Source organism: Oryctolagus cuniculus, chromosome 21, assembly GCF_964237555.1.
Source record: "Oryctolagus cuniculus chromosome 21, mOryCun1.1, whole genome shotgun sequence".
NCBI classification, from domain to species: Eukaryota; Metazoa; Chordata; class Mammalia; order Lagomorpha; family Leporidae; genus Oryctolagus; species Oryctolagus cuniculus.
This window is the reverse complement of record NC_091452.1, coordinates 23755882-23771509: the sequence shown is the minus strand read 5'-3', so window position 1 is coordinate 23771509 and position 15628 is coordinate 23755882. Positions and strand designations below refer to the sequence as shown.

Below are 15628 nucleotides of genomic sequence, written 5' to 3'. Positions count from 1 at the left end.
AGCTGCACCTGATACGCGAGTCTGGCACTGCAGCGGCAGGTTATCCTGCTCCACCCACAAGGCTTCTGGTAGCCCCAACTTTTTTGTTTAAAACATTTATTTCTTTGAAAGGCAGAGTTACAGAGAGAGAGAGAGAGAGAGAGAGAGAGAGAGAGAGAAAGGTCTTGCATCCTCTGGTTCACTCCCCAAATGGCCACAACAGCCAGGGCTTGACCAGGCTGAAGCCAGGAGCCAGGAGCTTCTTCCAGGCCTCCCACGTGGGTGCAGGGGCCCCAGCACTTGGGCCACCTTCTGCCTGTCTCCCAGGTGCATCAGGCTGGAGATGGAGCAGCCGGGACTCCAACTGGTGCCCATATGGGGATGCCGGAGTGGCAGGTGGCAGCTTTAACCCACTGTGCCACAGCTCCGGCTCTTGGGTGCAATTAACTTTAACTTTGTCTTCATCCAAACAGACCACAAATGTTGTTTCCACAGGGTGCCCACTCATGTACAACTGTCCGTGGGGAAATCTCTCTCCCGTGCTAAGGCCCTGAAATGTGGTTTGGGTTTGCACTGGCAGCCCCTCCCCCTCCGTGCCCCCTGGTGGTGACTCTGCATCCAGGGCTGCCCAGCATGGGGCCTGGCACCTGCATGTGGGGTGGGGGGGCAGGGGGCTACTGTGGCCCCGCCCCCTTCCCCTGCACTCCCACCTGCTGCTCTGGGCACTCCTGGAAAGCCGAGGTGTTTTTCACCTTGCCCACTGCTGGGTTTGTCCCCTGGGCTGTCGCCTCTCGGTCGCCTCCCACTCCTTGACCTTCAGCAGGGATGGGACCCACCCTGGAGCCGGCCTGCTGGGCCCTCCCTGACCGCCACCCCTAGGCAGTAGCCTCCATGACAACCGTTAGGAAAAGGCCGCCTTCCCGGGGCACGCGAGGGAGGCGTCAGCAAAACCAATCCTGCCCCTGCGGAAAAGGCTGCCCCCATGCCGAGTTCACCGGGTCCAGCCTGAGGTCAAGGCCAGGGAGGCAGCCAGGGTGCCCCCTGGGTGGAGAGGGTTGGGCCAGGTTTATTATTTTGTGTGGCAGGACACACCCGAGGTGTCCCCTAAGCACAGCACCCACGTCCCGGGTCACCTGGGAACAGGAAGGAGCCTTTGGAGTGACCAGGTCTGGAGGTGGATGGAGGCTGCTGGCTGGCCCGGACTCCGGGAGCGCGCTCAGGCCAGGTCACCTACCCGCCCCAAGTAGGGTGTGCTTAGTGACCCGGTCACCCCTCCGCCCCCTCCCACCCCACCCATCCCCATCCCCCCACCCAGGGGAACTGAGAACCAGGCAGATGGGGCGGGACCAACATCTGGCTCCAACAGACCAAAAGCAGGCGCAGCCAAGCCTGGACAGCCAGACGCATCCCGCACCCAGCTGCACCCTACGCCTCTCTGCTCGTCCAAGCACCATGAGCGGCCGAGTCGGGGACCTGAGCCCCGCGCAGCAGGAGGCGCTGGCCAAGGTGAGGGGTACCTCTGGCAGCGGGGAGGTCTGGGCAGGGACCCGAGAAGCCAGAGCCTTGCCAACCCAGCTGGGACTCCCTGTGGTCGGGATGCAACCTCCTATCCCCTCCCCCAGCCCGGCGCGCCTCTGCCCTGCCCTCGGGCCAGGTGCCCAGGTGCTGAGCTCACAGCGGCCGGGAGCCCTCTCCTGGGTGGCTGTGCCACCCAGTGCAGCCACACTGGCCACCACTGGGTCCTGACCCTTGTTCCCAGCGCTGGGGACTGGGGATGGCGCTCCCATCAGCCGCTGGGCGGCCCTGAACAGGCAGATCCCAGATCTTGTGCCCAGATGGCGACTTTGGTTTGCTTGGTTTCTCTCTGTGGCTCTGTGAGTCCTTAGGGCCCAAGCCTGCTCAGTATAGCGCTCTCTCTCTCTCTCTCTCTTTTTTTTTTTTTTTTTTTGTTTTTTTTTTTTGAGACACAAAACTCCCAGGCTGCAGCTGGAAGTAGCATGGCCCTGGGCAAAGGAGACCCCATCCTGTCTTGGGAGTCACAGCCGCACTGGGTGGCCCCCAATGGCTGGGACTGGAAACTGACTTCTAGTTTGGTGGAAGGGGAGGTCACAGCCCCCATCCACCCTGGCAACCTCAGCCCTGACTGATGCCTAAGGAATGAGGACACTGATTGTATTCCCAGGGGAGGAGAGGGGTCTCCCAGGCCGGGGAGGAGGGTCTTGGAGGAGGACAGTGGTCCCAGGATGGGGGAGGGCCCCACAAGGGATAGCGGGGGTCCCCAAGCAAGGGGGTGTCTCAGTGACGGAGAGGTGTCCTTGGAGAAGGGGAGGGAGTCCCCTGGTGATCCTCCCCTCCCCCACTCCCCACGGCTGATGCCTTCAGGGACCTGGGGTGGTACTGGACACCTGGCCTTTGAGGGTGAGTTCTGACAGTGACATCTTTTTTTGGGGGGGAGAGAAGAATTAGAAGAAGTGGGGGCAAGTACCCATGGTCCCAGGGATCAGGACAGTGGTCCCCTTCTAGATTCTCCTGGAGTCTGGTTCTGAACACCTCCCACCACACTACCCGCTGTGGCTTTCCCCAAGGCCGCGCCCTAGGGTGAATCTCCAGGTGGCTCGGAGCACCTGCTCGGCGCTGCACTGCTCTTCAGGTGCACATCCCCTGGGTGCCCCCCCAAGAGTGAAAGAGAGAGTCGGTCCCCCCCCCCAGGACCTTGCCCCAGCCTCAGTTTCCCAATCTGTAAAGCAGAGCGTGACCTCGGCCCCTCCTGTCTCAGGCTCAAACCATGGAAGCCAGGAGCCTGAAGGGGCTGAGTTCCGGGGTCTCAGGGGACAGTGTCCCCTCCGGCCACCTCGGGAGCCCAGCCCAGTGCCTGTCCAGATCGTTCTAGAAGCTGCTGTTACTCATTAACACTGGAGATGTCGCAACGGATGGTTCAGTTTCAGTTGTGCAAACAACATGGGAACGCAGGCTTATTTGAAACCTCCTCCGGGAATCAGACCACAGAGACGGCGTCCCAGGCCGCCCCCACCTGTTCATACTCCCATGTTGGACACGGATTCCCTTCCAGACTCAGCCCTTGATCGGTGGCTCGGAAGCAGGGTCTCCTCTCTCTCGGATTCGGGATGCTGGTGGCGTCCCCAGACTCCACCGAGGAGAAGGCGCCCCCATGCCCGGCCAACACTCTGTGCTTGCAGCCCCAGCAGAGATGCTGATGAGGCCTCTGGCCCCCGACTCGGACCCTCTCTGCTGATCTCTGCCTCTGCTTTTCCCCACGAGGGCCCCACTGTCCAGGCCTCCAGGCTGTCCTCATGTGTTGAGTGCCCACGTTTATCTGGCACCTGCTCCAGCCAGGCCTGCTTGATGGGCACGAGTGCATCATGATCCTCATTTCTCAATGAGGAAACTGAGGCTGGGAGAGGTTTAAGTAACCTGCATCCGAACCTGACCCTCCAGCTGCAGCAGGACAGGGACAGTATTCCTACACCAACATGGCTGGCCTGCACGAGACTCACTGAGGGGTCATAACCATAGCTCTCTCAGTCTTGCAGAAAGAGTTTTGGGGTACAGAGCATGCCTGGAGGTGGAGGAGGCCCCACCTTTTCCTCCCAGGATGGGCTGGAGGGCCCCCTGCTCCCAGATGGAATAGCGATGGGGCAGCTACTGCTAACCCTGCCACCCTGACCCCGCAGGGTCCCTAGGGAGGGTTGTCTGGCAGCCGAGGGTGGGCGGGGCCTCTGACCATCGTGTCCCCCACGTAGTTCCGGGAGAATCTGCAGGACCTGCTGCCCGCCCTGCCCAACGCTGATGACTACTTCCTCCTGCGCTGGCTTCGAGGTGAGGCTGGTGGGGGCGGGAGGGCAGGGAGGGAGGCGGGGAAGACAGGTACCAGGGGAGGGGACGGACAATGTTGGGAACAGTGTCCCAGAGGAGTAAAGAACAAGGGTCCGGGACAGCATCTGCGCTCCCCTGTGTGCTGGAGAAACCTCCTGCCGAGCCTCAGTTTGTGCATCTGCAGAATGGGATGAGGCACTGCATGGATATGAGCTCAGGGTTCACACCAGGGAGGTCGTGGGCGTGGCCTGGCCGGGCCTGCAGTCAGACAGGAAGGGACTTCCAGGAGCTGGAGGAAAAGGGCTGGGCCATGAGGCACAGTGATTAGCTTGCTGCTTGGGATGCCTGCAACCCATGTGGGAGGGTCCCACTCAAGTTCCTGCAGGGAGAAAGACAGACAGAAGGGCAGTCAGACAGACAGGGGGAGCTCTTTCATCCACTGGCTTGCTCCCCAAGTCCCATACAGCTGGGGCTGGGCCCAACTTCCCTGCACGGGTGGCAGGGACCCAACCACTTGAAACCCCAGCTGCTGCCTCCCAGGGGCTGCACCAGCCTCAAACCAGATTCAGAAGTGGAGCTGAGACTGGAGCCAGGCACCCTGAGATGGGGGCGGGGTCTCAGCAGGATTTCTCTTCTGTGCCACCCAGCCCCCCTGGCGTGGACTTCAAGGAAGCTCCTCCCTCAGGCCTGACACCAAGGAGCTTCCCTGCCCTCCTGCTGAAGGCTCCCCTCCCCCACGTGGCTCTGTCTGCATCCCAGGTGTCCACTGCAAGAGGGTGGGACTGTGCCTCCCTGGTACCCACAGCCTAGCACATAGTAGGTGCTACTGAAATCTACCCTCGCATCTCATCAGCAGTGCCCGATGCACTGGAGTCTATAGGATGAGGAGCCACACCCTGGTTCTCCACAGAAAAGTATCCCGTCTGCGTGGACATTGGCTTGGTGGTGGAAATGTCCCCTGGGACTCCAGGTCCCACATTCGAGCCCTGGCTCCTCCAGGTAGGACTCCAGCTTCCTGCCAGCGCGCGCCCTGGGAGGCAGCAGGTGACGGCTCAGGTGCTTGGGTTCCTGTCCCCTTGTAGGAGACCTGGATCAGATCCCAGCTCCTGGCTTCCCTCCCGCCCAGCCCTAGAGTTGCGGACATTTGGGGGTTGAACCAGTGGAAGGAAGATCTCTCTGTGTCTCTCTGCCTTTCGAAATAAATGAAAATAAATGTTTAAAAATGTTTTCAGAAGTAAAAATATCCTATAGATAACCCAGAGATCATTTTTAGAAGCCCATAAAATAATGTAATGAACATTTATTGTATTTGAAAATTAAATGAAATCAATATATTCCTTGAAAAAACTAAAAGGCCAAATCCAGCAAGAAGAACCCTATACAGACCAATAAATATGTTTTAAAAGATTTATTTATTTATTTGAAAGGCAGAGCTACAGAGAGGCAGAGGCAGACAGAGGTCGTCTTTGCTGGTTCACTCCCCAGATGACCCCAGGGCCGGAGCTGAGCCGATCCGAAGCCAGGAGCCAGGAGCTTCTTCCGGCTCTCCTGTGTCAGTGCAGGGACCCAAGCACTTGGGCCATCTCCTATTACCTTCCCAGGCCACAGCACAGAGCTGGATCTGAAGTGGAGCAGCCGCTTGAACCAGCAGCAGGGACTCAGACAGGCACCTACATGGGATGCAGCTACCACAGACAGAGCCTCACCCTGATTTCCCATAGCGCCGGCCCCAAAAAATGTTAAAGACATTGACATGGTATGAAAAAAAGAAAGAAAGCAAAAGAAAAAGCTCCCGAGAAAACTCACTCCAGAGGTGTGACCTCCAGATTCCTCCCAGGTTTCAAGACCAGTTAGCTGTCGTTTTATACAGATGACCCAAGTTGTTTCAGAATGTATGTGAAACTTACCGATGCAGTGAAACTTACACACACACACACACACACACACACACACATACATATTTTGATACTTATGAGGCTTGGCCAAGTTTGATTCCAAAGCAAGATCAGGATAATAATAAAAAAGAAAAGAAAATTCTAAGCCACTTTACTTACTTGTCTAAAGGGGTCTGAAGATATGATTGCACAATAGAATCCAACCAGGGCTTAAAATATACAGCATAACCAAAGAAAGGTTATAGATTCATCTATTTACTTGAAAGGCAGTTACAGAGAGAGAGAGCAAGAGCGAGAGCGAGAGAGAGAGAGAGAGAGAGAGATTTTCCATTCACTTGTCCACTCCCCAAATGGCTGCAACAGCCAGGGCTGGGCCAGGCCGAAACCAGGAGCCAGGAGCTTCCTCCGAGGAGGACAGTTTATCCTGGGTTTGCAAGAACAGTTCAGTGTCACAGGGCTGGTACTGTGCTACAGCAGATTAAACTGCTACCCGTGACAGCAGAATCCCACATGAGCGCTGGTTCGAGTCCCGGCTGCTCCACTTCCATTCCAGCTCCCTGGGAATGAGCCTGGGAAAGCAGCAGAGGACAGCCCAAGTGCTTGGGCCCCTGACACCCATGTGGGAGACGCTGGTTGAAGCCCCTGGCTCCTGGCTTTGGCGTGGCCAGCCTTATCTGCTATGGCCCTCTGGGGAGCGGACCAGCGGAGGAAATCTCTCTCTCTCTCTCTCCCCCGCTCCACCCCCTGTAACTCTGCCTTTCAAATAAAATACATAAATCCTTAAAATCAATAAATAAATCTTCCCAAAAAGGGGGGATGGAAGCTTCTAGAGTAAACTTAAAAAGAGAGAGTGAACATTCAGCAATATTGCCAGATACAAAAATCAATCATATTTTTCTATGCAATAATACCTAACTGTGAAATGAAATGAAAAATCAGATACCATTAAAAAATAGAAAAGCCCATAAAATACCTAAAATTTTAATTTAAACACATAAGAATTGTACAGAAAAAAAACAGAATCTTTTCTTTGGGGATTATTCATTTATTTAAAGGCAGAGTTACAGAGAGAGAGGGAGAGACAGAAAGAGAGAGAGAGCTTCCATCCACTGGTTCACTCTCTAAATAGCCACAACAGCCAGAATTGGGCGTTCCAAAGCCAGGAGCCAGGAGCTTCTTCCAGGTCTCCTACATGTGTTTAGGGGCCCAAGCACTTGGGCCATCCTCTGCTGCTTTCCTAGGCCATTAGCAGGGGGTTAGTTTGGAAGTGGAGCAGCCAGGACTTGAACCAGCACCCATATAGGATGTCGGCACTGCAGGCAGAAGTTTACCCTACTATGCCACAATGCCAGCCCAAGAATCTTAAAATCTCTAAATGGAGTTGGATGTTTGACCGAGTGGTTAAGACACTGCTTGAGATGTTCGTGTTGTATATCAGAGTGCCTGGGTTCATCTTCCATCCATTGGTTCACTCCCCAAATGGCTACAATGGCTGGGGCTGGGCCAGGCAAAGCTGGAAGCCATGAACTCCATGTAGGTCTCGCATACAGATGCAGGGGCCCAAGCACTTGGGCCATCTTCCGCTGCTTTTCAAGGCACATTAGCAGGGGGCTGGATTGGAAATGGAGCAGCCAGGACTTGAACCGGTGTTCCACACACGTGGTGTCTTACCCCTCTGTGCTACGACGCTGGTCCCTAGAAGATGGTGTTGTAGACTGGAGACAAGAGCAGGCCGGTGAACTTGATGCCTTGTCCTCAAATATTTGCACAGCTCCCTCAATGACAAGAAGCTCTGTGTACTTACTCGACCTCTGACAACAGGGCTGGCATCACTATGAGATGGCCTTGGGCTCCGTCCAAGCTGCTGAGGAAGGCAGTGGGTTACCTGCAGAGGTCGTGAGCTCCTCATCACAGGAGACAATCAAGGCTGAGCTGGTGGTTCTTCCTGGAGGTGACCCATGATCAGGGGAGCGTCTCAGGTTCTTCCCTTTGGAGAGGTCTGACGGCGTCTCTCACTGCAGCTCCACGAATGGCAAACTCCTCAGTGATCCAGTAACCATGGCATTTCTTTCTTTAAAAAAGTAATGTTTATTTTATTAATTAGAAAGGTAGTGTGTGTGTGTGTGTGAGAGAGAGAGAGAGAGAGAGGATGAGAGAGGTTTTCTATCCACTGGTTCACTGCCCAAATGGCTGCAACATCCAATGTTGGACCAGGCTGAAGCCAGGAGCCAGGAGCTTCTTCTAGGTCTCCCACATGGGTGCAGGGGCCCAAGGACTTGGGCCATCTTCCACTGCTTTCCCAGGACATAGCAGAGAGCTGGATTGGAAGTGGAGCAGCCAGGACTTGAACCAGCACCCATATGGGATGCTGCCATTGCAGGCGGAGGCTTAGCCCACTATGCCACAGCTCCAATTCCTAGAAGGGATTTAAAAGGCCCAGAAACCAAAATGGAGGCCCCTCCAGAATTTTCTAGAAGACGCAAGATCCTTGGTTTCATGAAGTATCTCTAGATCCCCCTCGTATTCCCGGCGTGGCGGGAGGATGCTGGGATCCCCCGCTCCCGTCTCCTGAGCTCCGGGCACAGCTCAGCCCAGAGCCCGCCTCCAGCCTCTCCTTCCTGGCCTCCTCTTGTTCCTGCAGCCCGAAACTTCGACCTGCAGAAATCCCAGGACATGCTCCGGAAGGTGAGCCCCGGCGCCCTGGCGTCCTGCCCCCTGCCCGCCGGCCCTGGGAGGAGCGGCAAAGGGTGGGGCTCTCGCTGGGTCCTGTGGAGCCCTTTCTGCCCCAGACTCGCTTCTCTCTCCCATCCGTCCTCCTCTCCCCACCCCGGGCCCTGTGATGGAGCCTGGCGGGGCGCTGGAGCGACCTTGGTGGCTGTGGGCAGAGGACCTGGCCTGGTGACCCAGGTGCCCCCAGAGGCCACCGAGTCTTCAGCCTGCACCGTGTCTCACAGCACGTGGAGTTCCGGAAGCAACACGACCTGGACAACATCCTCACATGGCAGCCCTTGGAGGTGAGCGCCCCGTGGCATCCCCGAGGCCCCCGATGCCCACGTCCTGCCTGCCACACACCCCCGGGACGGGGCAGGGACACGGCCTGGGGGCGCTGCTTTGAGCCAGCGCCCCCCCCCCCCCGCCCCCCGCCCCGCACATGCGCAGGTGGTCCATCTCTACGACTCGGGAGGCCTGTGCGGCTACGACTACGAAGGCTGCCCCGTGTGGTTCGACATCATCGGCACCCTGGACCTTAAGGGCCTCCTCCTGTCGGCCTCCAAGCAGGAGCTGGTGCGCAAGCGCATCAAAGCCTGTGAGCTCCTGCGGCAGGAGTGCGAGCGGCAGAGCCAGAAGGTGAGCGCAGGGGCGGGGTGGGGGTGGGGGTGGGGGTGGGGGTGGGAGCAGGGGCGGGGTGGGGCTGTGTGGCAGATCTGAGTGTCTAAAACGGGACCCCAGGACCAGGGAGGGCCGCCCTCTGCCCTCTGCCCCCTGCCCCACCCCAGCCCGCCCCAGCCCGCCCCAGCCCTCAGCACCCACCATGGGCATCTAGCAGGTGCATTGCAGGGTCTGAGGGTGTGAGTCAAGGGTCAGCAATGCCCTTTGTCCCTCTCTCTGGGACACTGACTTTGGCTACAGGGAAGGTTCCAGCTCTGGTCCCCCAGGAACCCTGGGATGGGCAAGGCAGTCAGTTTGCTTAGGGAAGAGCTGTCCCCTTGTCGTCAATTACGTAACCACAAACCTGGCGGGTGAGCGGTTACTTCGGGCATCCCTGAGAGCAAAGACCCTTGAAGCTGGGTGCATTTCTTGCAAGACCCTAGACGCTACTAGGGAGTTGCCCAAGAATATGGGGCCAGGGGCTGCTCAGCCAGGAAGCGCTCCACATACCAGGCTAGCCCGTTTTCCGTTACTATCACAAGATACCTGAGTATTTTATTAACACCTGGGCACTTTGCAAAGAAAAGAGGTTTACTTAGCTCAGAGTTCTGGGAGGTTCGAGGCCATGGCGCTGGCCTCATGGTAGATGACATCACGGCAGGAGCTCACGCGAGACAGAGCAGGAACGAGAGCCAGGAGCCAGGCCAGGCCCGCTGGTTCATAACAACTCACTCTCATAACTGGGCGCTCCTGAGAATCCTTAATTCCTCCCTAAGACAGCGCCCCCAGGGACCTCCCCCACCCCTGGCCCCACCTCTTTTTTATTTTATTAAGATTTATTTATTTTTAAAGTCTATTTATTTACATAAAGGCAAAATTACAGACAGAGAGAGAAAGACACAGAGTGAGGTCTTCATCCACTGGTTCACTCCCCAAATGGCTGCAACAGCCAGAACTGGGCAGGTCCAAGGTCAGGAGTCAGGAGCTTCTTCTGGGTCTCCCACGCGGGTGCAGGGGCCCAAGCACTTGGGCCATCTTCTACTGCTTTCCCAGGCCACAGCAGAGAGTTGGATCGGAAGAGGAGCAGTCAGGACTCCAACCAGCGCCCATATGGGATGCTGACACTGCAGGTGGTAGCTTACCTATTAAGCCACAGTGTCCACCCCAAGTAATATTATTTTAAAAGATGCTTAACGAGTGAAGTCTTCAATTCAGTAGTTCATCTACTCAAGGCAGTGATGTGGAGTGAGAACGTGTGCACACCACGAATGCACACACAGTCTGTGCAAGGCTCAGATGAGTCTCCTCGGCCCTCACATGGGGTCCATCTGTTTGGAAGACGCTTTGGGCTGTGAGAGAATGTGGGGTAGCAGGGGGAATGGGGAGGGGGTCTCTGCGGCCAGGGGCTCCTGGCTGGAGCTGCCGCCTGACCGCCAGCCCTGCTCTGTCCTGTGCAGCTGGGCAGAAAGATCGAGATGGTGCTGATGGTGTTTGACATGGAGGGGCTGAGCCTGAGGCACCTGTGGAAGCCAGGAGTGGAGGTGTACCAGCAGGTGAGGCGGGCAGCTGACCCCAGGCTGGGACACGGCGGCTCCTGGGCCAACCCAGACCCACGGGGGTTGTGGGGAGGGGGTGCCCCACTGCCCACACCAGCTTCTCTGGTCTGTGACAGAGCTGGAACGGCTACCCCGTCCATCCCATGGGCCAGCAGCTGGCCTGGGGACGCCCATACCAGGAGGAGATGAGGAGGGGCCAGGGTAACAGTGAAGCAAACACGCTCACGGGACAGCAGCACGGGCCACGCGGGGTGGGCACAGAAACGGGGGCGGGAGGGGACCAAGCACGGCCAGCAGCACGCTGATTTGACTCCACAGTTTTTCGCCATCCTGGATGCTAACTACCCCGAGACGCTGAAGAACTTAATTGTGATCCGAGGTGAGCCCCCGGCTGGGAGCCCTCCTGGGGAAGGGAGCACTGGGGGACAGACAGCCTCAGCCATCAAGTTCAGGGCGTCTCAGCAGGATCCAAGTTGGCTGAGGCTGGAACCAGCTCGTGCCCAGCCCCTTACAACTGGGCTCAGGGCGAGAGAACCATTTGTTAAGAGTGAGGCCCTGTGTTGCACACACATGCTTCCATCTTGTTTCCCAGCCAACAGCACTAAGACACAGAGAGGGTGAGTCCCGGGCTGAAAGTCACACAGCCGGGAACGGCAGAATCCAGATCTGTCACACACACGCCCTTGGCCTTGGCTTCCACACACCCACATCCCCTCTGGTCCAGCTTCCAAGGGGTCTCCTGTGTTTCAGCCCCCAGGCTGTTCCCAGTGGCCTTCAACTTGGTCAAGTCATTCATGAGTGAGGACACACGCAGGAAGATGGTGATCCTGGGAGGTGAGTGACGTGGCCTCCTGGCGCTGCCCGGCAAGCAGAGGTCAGCGAGGCCCCGTTTCTCCCTGCCTTACGCTCTGTGCTCTGGTCCCGTCAGCTCCAGCACACAAGGGCAAGGCCCCTGGCTCCTGACCACAGCCTGAGACCCACAGAAAGCTCTTTGGGTCTCCTGGGAGTCGCAGTCCAGTCCCCTCCCTGGGATCAGCCACCCCTGCCTTCTGAGCCACCTCGGAGACCCCCTCACTGCTCCCTACACAGACAATTGGATCAGGGATGGGGCAGGGTCTGGAGGAGCAGCGAGAGTGGGCAGAGGAACCGGCCAGCGCAGCAAGGGACCAGACACAGAGCCACTCAGCCTCTGTTCCCCAGACAATGGGGCGCTGGAAGTGTGGCCCGCTCAGCACCAGCTCCAGGACAGCTCCCGGCTCAGCCAGCCCCGCCCTCTGTCGACCCCCACCTCCGAGCCCCCTTGGAGACTTCTCTGTCACCCCCCCCCCGTAGACAACTGGAAGCAGGATCTGCACAAGTTCATCAGCCCCGACCAGCTGCCTGCGGTGTTTGGGGGGACCATGACTGACCCCGACGGCAACCCCAAGTGCCTGACCAAGGTACAGGGACCCAGACACGGGGCAGGGGCAGGCAGGTAGGCAGACAGCGTGGTCCATGGCTCACCCCTTCCTACCCTCAGATCAACCCTGGGGGCGAGGTGCCCAAGAGCTACTACAAGCGCCAGCAGGTGAGGCTGCAGTACGAGCACACGGTGTCCGTGGGCCGCGGCTCCTCCCAGCAGGTGGAGAACGAGATCCTCTTCCCAGGCTGTGTGCTGAGGTGGGCGCACCTGTCCGGGGTGGGGGAGGGGGAGGGGTGCTGCACCCCAGGCAGGGGGGCGTCAGTGGGGCTCCGTCGCCTGCAGGTGGCAGTTTGCATCGGACGGCGGGGACATCGGCTTTGGGGTCTTCCTCAAGACCAAGATGGGGGAGCGGCAGCGGGCAGGGGAGATGACGGAGGTGCTGCCCAGCCAGCACTACAACGCCCACCTGGTGCCCGAGGACGGGAGCCTCACCTGTGCGGAGGCAGGCGTGTGTAAGAGCAGGAGGGTTCACTTGGCTGCCAGTCTACCTCTCTGTTGTCCATCTATTTCTCAGGGAGGCTGGCGGGGGGAGGGCTGGGTCAGCTCTTAGATCCCCCGGGCTCCAGGGAAGTTGGCTTTGTGGTCTAGGAGGAGAGGAGTAGCCTCTGCATGGGGCACCAGGGCCGGGGTCCAGAGCCCAGAGCCCAGGGCCATGGGCTCAGCTCCTGGGAAGTCCCCCTGCACGGGGCTCACTCCTTAGGCTAAGAGCCCGTGAGTTAGCAGCAAGGGCTTAGCACTGGGGCTCCCGCCCAGGAGATCACTCCACTCCTGCCTCCTCCAGGCCTTTGCCTTTCATGTCCAGGCCTGTCTGGATCAGCAGGGTTGCCCAGGACTGGTGCTGACCTTTGACCTCTGTGGGAAACAGCCGGGAGAAGGGGGCGGGTGGGTTGTAGGTGGATCAGGCTGCTGCTTGAGTCCGTGCCTTGCCAGGGCCGGCTTCGCAGAAAGGGAGAATTAAGGGAGTGGAGCCTGAGGGGTCTGGTGGATGCATGGGGTCCCGGCACCCACATCCGGGTCTCCCACATGGGTGGCAGTGGCTCAAGTACTTGGGTCATCTTCAGTTGCCTCCCCAGGTACATTGGGGTGCTGGGCCAGCCCCCACTGGAAGGGGGGCTTGGGCAGGCTGGTGGTTGTCTGGCTTCCTTTATGTAGCTCAAGCACCATCTAAGGAGACGGGGTGTGGGGTGGAGAGAGGGGGGCGGCTATGCAACCGCCGGCACCCGGGCCCTGGTGCACGGTCCTGGGCAGCGGCGTGCAGGTGTGCCCGGCTCCCTCCGCCTAATGACCCTGCCATCCTTGCAGACGTCCTGCGCTTCGACAACACCTACAGCCTGGTCCACGCCAAGAAGGTGAGCTACACCGTGGAGGTGCTTCTCCCGGACGAGGCCTCCCAGGAGAAGCTGCAGAGTCTCAGAGCCTCCAGTCCCTCGGCGCAGTAGTGAAGCCCCTGGCGGCCCTGCGCCTCTTCTGCTCCGCCTCCCCGACCCCCGCCTTCCCAGTCAAGCCCCCTCCCTTGCCCCCATGCGGGCCCACCTGGCCCAGGGGTCCAACAGTAAGAGAGAACTCACCGGGACCTGGTGGCCCAGCTTGGGGGTTTGTGCGCATGCGCCTGTGAGAGCCCAGGTTCTGCAGGGGGGCACAGAGAGTAGGAGAAGTAGAAGAAGGGCCGGCTGGAGGCAGCTGGGCGGAGCCACGGGGCAGCGGGGACGGCCTGGTTCTCCCAGCGCATCCAGACCCATCTGCGCACCTGCTGCAACCCAGCCCACAATCGGCTCCAAGTTGGGGGTGCGGGGAGGAGGCGGGACCAAAGCAAGTGCAGAGAGGGCCCTGCCGCCACCCCAGAGCGCTCCAGGCTCTGGCTCGCTTCCTGGAGAGCCCACAAGCTTTCCCTGACTCTCTGAGTCTGACCGCGCGGGAGCAGGGTGAGTGATGTCCCTGCAAAGGGCGTCCTCACTATGAAGCAGTAGCTCCCAAGCCCCTCGCAGTGACCGGGCCTCAGGCAGTCACCGCCTGCCCCTCCACTTTGCCAGCAAGAAGCCGGGCCCCAGCACCTGCTGTCAGATCCTGTGATTTCGTTTTCTCCAGTTAATAGGAGATTTCTCCGTGACCCAGGAGAGAATGCCAAGGCTTGTGACCGGGAGGGTCTCCTGGTGGGTCGGCTACGGTTCTCAGGGGCTCCCGGTCCCTGTAGCTGGAGCAGGTGCACCAGGGGCGCATACCTTAAGTCTGAATGGGGCCTCTGCTGCTGTTAACCAACAAGCCAAATGTCTAAAGCCAGCACCATGAGGCATTCTGGTCTAATGGGGTTGGACAAGACTAGCCAAAAAAAAAAAAAAAAAAAAAAAAAGATGACTCTAAAGAGATGGCCTAGGGTTGCTCCTGGGTCCGTTCTCCCATGCTCCTTGGCAGGCTGTGCCGGGGTGTGGCCCACCAGGGTTGGGGGAACCCTGTGCTGTTGTCACAACAGGGACCAAAGTGTCTCCCTTCAGCCTTCATAACTCTTCCCCACCCCCGCCACCGTGGAAAAACAAGACACTCCTGCACTTGAACTCTGACCCTGTCCTCCTAACCACCCCCAGCCACTCCTCCAGGTAGCAAAGAGTGCTCTGCCTCAATCACAAATCCACACTGTCGGGTGGGGACAGGTAACAAGGGCCCACCTGCAGGTGTCAGGGGCTTGGAATCCCAGGGCAGTGAGCCCCGTGGTCCCTCAGGGGGGTGGCAGCAGAATCTCCTACCTGGCCAGGTGCGCAGGTGCGCAGGTGCACACTGGGGGCTGAGCTCAGCACTGCCACTTTTTTCTTTTTTTTACCAAAAATAAAATGAGAGAAGTCACTCAGGGAGAGGCACTTCCTCGCCCAAAGCTGGTTTCTCTATCAGTCTGTTCACTTGTGCAGATTCACTGAACACCTGCCCAGCACTGTGGGGTCCCTGGGACCACCCTGGAGAAAATGCTGGGGCCTGGGACCAGGAGGGTCCCCACTGCGCTAACAGGAAGTCTGCTCGGGTCACAGGGGGCGGAAGTGACTCCGGTGACCAGAAGCACGGGGGCTGTCACTGTGCGTGCCTAGTGGGGGCGGGAGCCGGATTCGGGGGGGGGGGGGCAGCTGAGAAGGGCATTAGTGGGGGAGTTCAGAGAGGTTCTGCCTACAGGAGTGAAGCCAGAAAGGAGGCTGAAGCGGGTGTGGGGGAGACCAGGTGTGGGGGAGCCGTCCAGGCTGAGGAAGGGGGTGTGGGAGGCCAGGCGAGACACAGAAGGGCCCTCCTTGGCGACAACTGCCCGGTGTTTGCTGTGACTTCAAGAATAGCTGTGTACACAGAAGAAAGTATTCATAAAACCATTTGATAACACAGCTTACGAAACACAGCCTTGCTGTTTGTTGGGAAGGAATGGCAAGTTCTTGGCCGACGGCCAGAGACGGCAACTCTTGCTCGAGATAAGGTGATTAGAAACAGTCCAGCCTCGCCTTGCCCAGGAATGGAGGCGGCACCTGCCCGTCTCAGCCCGTCTCCTGGGGAAGTCACTGTCATCC

At 58.6% G+C, this 15628-nt stretch overlaps 1 protein-coding gene across 1 annotated transcript; it reads left to right on the top strand.

The window, feature by feature from the left end:
* The first annotated feature begins 1327 nt into the window (after positions 1-1327).
* LOC100358382 (SEC14-like protein 4) lies at positions 1328-14958 on the top strand. Its single transcript, XM_002719706.5, has 12 exons — positions 1328-1485; positions 3741-3816; positions 8350-8393; positions 8663-8722; positions 8868-9056; positions 10535-10630; positions 10952-11012; positions 11384-11467; positions 11966-12072; positions 12153-12292; positions 12378-12547; positions 13398-14958. Exons 1-12 carry the CDS (start codon positions 1432-1434, stop codon positions 13532-13534), a joined length of 1218 nt encoding a protein of 405 aa, XP_002719752.2. The 5' UTR covers positions 1328-1431; the 3' UTR covers positions 13535-14958.
* Positions 14959-15628: the final 670 nt, after the last annotated feature.

What these genes read in the sequence shown, in the direction of transcription:
- LOC100358382 (XM_002719706.5), top strand. Translation starts at nt 1,432, where the DNA reads ATGAGCGGCCGAGTCGGGGACCTGAGCCCCGCGCAGCAGGAGGCGCTG. An exon ending in CCCAGGACATGCTCCGGAAG is followed by an intron (nt 8,394 to 8,662) that starts GTGAGCCCCGGC and finishes CGTGTCTCACAG; the next exon opens with CACGTGGAGTTCCGGAAGCA. An exon ending in TTCCCAGGCTGTGTGCTGAG is followed by an intron (nt 12,293 to 12,377) that starts GTGGGCGCACCT and finishes CGTCGCCTGCAG; the next exon opens with GTGGCAGTTTGCATCGGACG.